Here is a 3,946-nt window from a genome sequence, read left to right on the forward strand (position 1 = left end):
TATGTAGGTGCTGGTGTACACCTCTAATCCCAGTGCTTGGAAGAAAGAGGCAGGTGGATCTCTGAGTATGAAGCCAGCCTGGTCTACAGAGTGAATTTCAGTATAGCCAGGGCTACACGGAGAAACTTTATCTCAAAACCATAGATTAGAGAGAGAGAGAGAGAGAGAGAGAGAGAGAGAGAGAGAGAGAGAGAGAGAGAGAGAGAGGGAGAGAGAGAGAGAGAGAGAGAGAGATAAGGGGACTGGGTGTGGTGGCTTGAAATCTCACACTGGAGAGGTGGTGGCAGGTACATTCCTGGGGCTTACTGTCCAGCCTAATCTACTTGGGTAGCTCTAGGCCAATGAGAGATTCTATCTCAAGAACAAAAAAAAAAACAAGATGAACAGCTCCTGCAGAGTCACCCTTCAATTGTCCCTTGGCCTTTACATGAACACGTGTGCATGTATACACGAGCACATATGAAAGAAAATTACATTTGGTCTTCTGATTGATTGCTTTTAACCTTTCTTAAAACTGACTAACAATTCAGATGAGGATGAACTAGAATGTTTAAGTGAGATAAACTACCATTTCTAATTCTTCATCTGAAAGTTCTTTTCTGTATACTTCATTTTCTCAGTCTAGAGTCCCTCATCTGCAAGTGGTTTTCCCTGTGGCCCTGAGTGATATTTTAGTCACTCTTCTTCCCTTTGGTCTGTCATTTACTCTACAATCCTTTAGCTCCAGGAGTAAGTATTCTAAAACCACTAGATAAATAGCTGGTTAGCTGTGAGCTAAGGGCTGAGCAATCAGAGAGTAGTAAGTAGCACACATTGTCACTGCATTCATGAACCTGAGTTGTTCGTAGATTTTGCAGAATTTGTCTCTATGCTTCTTTCTGTCTATGTTAACCCTGAGAATAAACTTCTGATGTGGCCGTGGGTCCCTGGAATGTTAGAGGTGTCTGTGTGGGTCAACTTAAGCTGAAGGCTTATAATGGTCGGTGCCTTCACATCTCAGTGTTTAAGAGATACTTTTGGCTTTTTAAGTAGGAATCAAATTAAATTCTTTGTAAAAATAAAAAGTTGATTTTTATTAGTGTATGACTTTAAACTTTCATTTGTTTTGTTTTGTTTTTGAGACTTGCCTCAAATTCCCAATCCTCCTGCCTTTTACCTTGTAAGAACTGGGATTTACAATCAAGTGCCACTGTGCCTACTGGCTTTAAACTTTTTTAATGAGTGCATATAATGCATATGCCCTAATAAACTCTGATCTAAGATGCTGCGATAGATGCCAGAGAGGAAGAGATGGGACTGTGCTGGGTTACAGAAAGCAGCGCAGAGTTGGGGCAGAAGGTTGGCCCCCAGAATCATGACATTTGTGCTTTTCCCAGTGTACTCTTGGTTCCTGCTAATAACTCTGTCTTAGCTCTTCGGCTGCTTGGGATCAGTTTGGCTGGCCTATCTCTAGGAAGCTTTTTTTCTATGTTCACTTTTGCCCCTTGAGTGGCCCCTTGGTGTTTGCTGTTTAACTTTGACTTACCTTAATGAAGCCCTGTGTGCAGGCTTCAGGGACCAATGCTTAGCACTGTGTAGGTGTCAGTGAATGGGTAGACCAAGTAACCACACGGTATCCTTTCTTTATTTCAGGAATGCCTCTGGCTCAGGCAGTAGCCATTCTTCAGAAGCACTGTCGCATCATCAAAAATGTCCAGGTTCTCTACAGTGAGCAGGTGAGTGGTGGCTGGTTTGTTTACTGAAATAGAAGTCTTGGTCAGTGAGCTTACCTCTAGAGAAGATACTGGGAGAGGATAGCTGGAAAGAGTTGCTGTGTTTCAGCAGGAGTCTTAGGTCAGTTTTGTTCTGCTAGCTAGTATGTTGTCTTGGTTTGGAAACTTCATTCTTGATAATCTAGTGCTGCCAGGTTTTAGATAGAACAGTAAAAAAAAGAAAAAAAGAAAAAGAAACCCTAAACCTGTTTTTTTGTTATATTTTGTTTAAATCTGTGCTTAACTGCTGACCCTTAACTTGAGGGCCTTCTCATGGGGAGTCACCTCAGAAGCTGCCTCTGATTTTTTTTTTTTTTTGGTTGAGACAGGGTTTCTTTGTGTAGCCCTGGCTGTCCTGGAACTCACTCTGTAGACCAGGTTGGCCTCAAACTCAGAAATCCGCCTGCCTTTGCCTCCCAATGCCTCTGATTTTCTAGAGTATCTTTTCTGCTTTGTTGGTTGTCTTACATTCAGAATTGTTTCAGGAAAGATCTCTAGCTAGAAGAGCATATGACTTGATAGGAAGTAGGCCTAACTCACCCCTCTATTCCTCTCCATGACCATCTTCTCTCCACAACCATCTTCTTTCTATCCAGCTCTGAAGCCAGCAGTTTTCTGTGACATTAGAACAAGTGCAGTTTGTAAAATAGCTTTTGTGTTGCAAGGCTTTGAGAGCCTACGGAGGCCAAAGACTGTCCCTATGGCTTTGCTGAGACTTCTTTGAGTACTGGCTGGATCTTAATGAGTTTCCACTCTTGAAGCAAATTAGATTATAAGTAGGTAAGATTTCTGTTAAACTGCCCCATTCGGTTTAGAGCAGGGGCTGAATTAGTCCTGGTACCTATCTTATCCCTTGGCTCTTCTGAAGGATCTGAGAAGAGGAATGCTTAGTCTCCAAGCAAGAGCTTACTTAGATATTCGCGAGTTACCTGCCACAAAGTTCAGAACTCGCCAGAACATACAGGAGTTTCTTAAGTCATGTGTGAGAGTGGGTTCTCATTTCTAAAGGATGGATGATGGCTCTTTAAACTCTTTGCTCTCCGTTATGCTCTCCGTTATCCCTAACCTGAAGAGAAGTGGCCATTAAAATAAGGAAGTGGGTTTGCTTCTAAGCCTTGAGCACACTGGCTTTGAAAATAGGCTTTATGATTTCCAGCCATCTTGTACAAATACTTGATTATCATTTATCATTCCGGTGTTTGCAGGAATGCTGATGTTAAGTTCATTTTTCTCTAGTATTTTCTTTATTTAAAATCTTTTTTAATTGTATGAGTGTTTTGCCTGTGTACATGTATGTACTTCCTGCATGCAGTGCCCAGTGCCTACAGAGGCCAGAAGAGGGTATGGATCCCCCAAACTGGAGTTACAAATAGTTGTAAACCACCACGTGGTGCTGGAAACTCAAATTGAGTCCTCTGCAAGAGCAGCAAGTGTTCTTAATCACTAAGCCTTCTCTCGAGCTTATTCCCAATATTTAGTGAGCATCTATAACGACTTAGTAGACACAGTTGGCTTTGGAATTTTAAGACCAGGTTTCATGTAGCCAGGGCTGGACTTGAACATATGAGCCTCCTGTCCTTACCTTCCAAGTGCTGGGGTTATAGAAAGATGATAATATATCCAACCAAAAACATGGGTTCTTGAGTTGAGATCTACATTCTTCCTATTTTTTTAGTTGTGTAGCTTCTGAAAATTTAATGACTAGTCTGTTAAATGAATATATTACTAGAACACTCTTTTGAGACAGGGTCTCGCTGTATAGCCCTGGCTGGCCTGTAACTCTATATAGGTTGTCCCCAAACTCAAGCACTGTCTTCCTGCCCCTGCCTCCCAGGTGCTAGAGCTAAGGTTGTATGCCACCATGCTGGCCTTTGAACAGTGTTTAACAAGGATCTACAGACGATAGTAGAGCTCTGATGTATGTAGTACTGTTTTTTTAGACACGATCACGTAGTCCAGACTGGCCTCCAACCTGTAATCCTCCTGTGTTAGCTTCCAAAGTGCTAGGATCGTGGGTATGTGCCACTATAATAGGACTGTGTGGCGGCGGTGATGGTGGTGGTGGTGGTGGTGATAGTGGTGATGGTGGTGGTGGTGCTGCTGCTGCTGCTGCTTCTCTTTCTCCTCCTCCTCCTCTTCTTCCTCCTCTTCTTCTTCTTCTTTTTTAGTTGTTATCATTTTTTTGTTTTGGGTTT

At 42.4% G+C, this 3,946-nt stretch overlaps 1 protein-coding gene across 1 annotated transcript in view; it reads left to right on the forward strand.

Moving 5' to 3' along the window:
- The window catches only part of CUNH16orf70 (chromosome unknown C16orf70 homolog), a 28,819-nt gene that overhangs the window by 6,308 nt on the left and 18,565 nt on the right, over nucleotides 1-3,946 (forward strand). The window contains exon 2 of the mRNA XM_031341134.1: nucleotides 1,633-1,715. Within this exon, the coding sequence (XP_031196994.1) occupies nucleotides 1,633-1,715 (83 nt within the window). The remainder of the gene's footprint in view (nucleotides 1-1,632; nucleotides 1,716-3,946) is intronic.

This window comes from Mastomys coucha, unplaced genomic scaffold (genome assembly GCF_008632895.1).
Source record: "Mastomys coucha isolate ucsf_1 unplaced genomic scaffold, UCSF_Mcou_1 pScaffold22, whole genome shotgun sequence".
Taxonomy (NCBI): domain Eukaryota; kingdom Metazoa; phylum Chordata; class Mammalia; order Rodentia; family Muridae; genus Mastomys; species Mastomys coucha.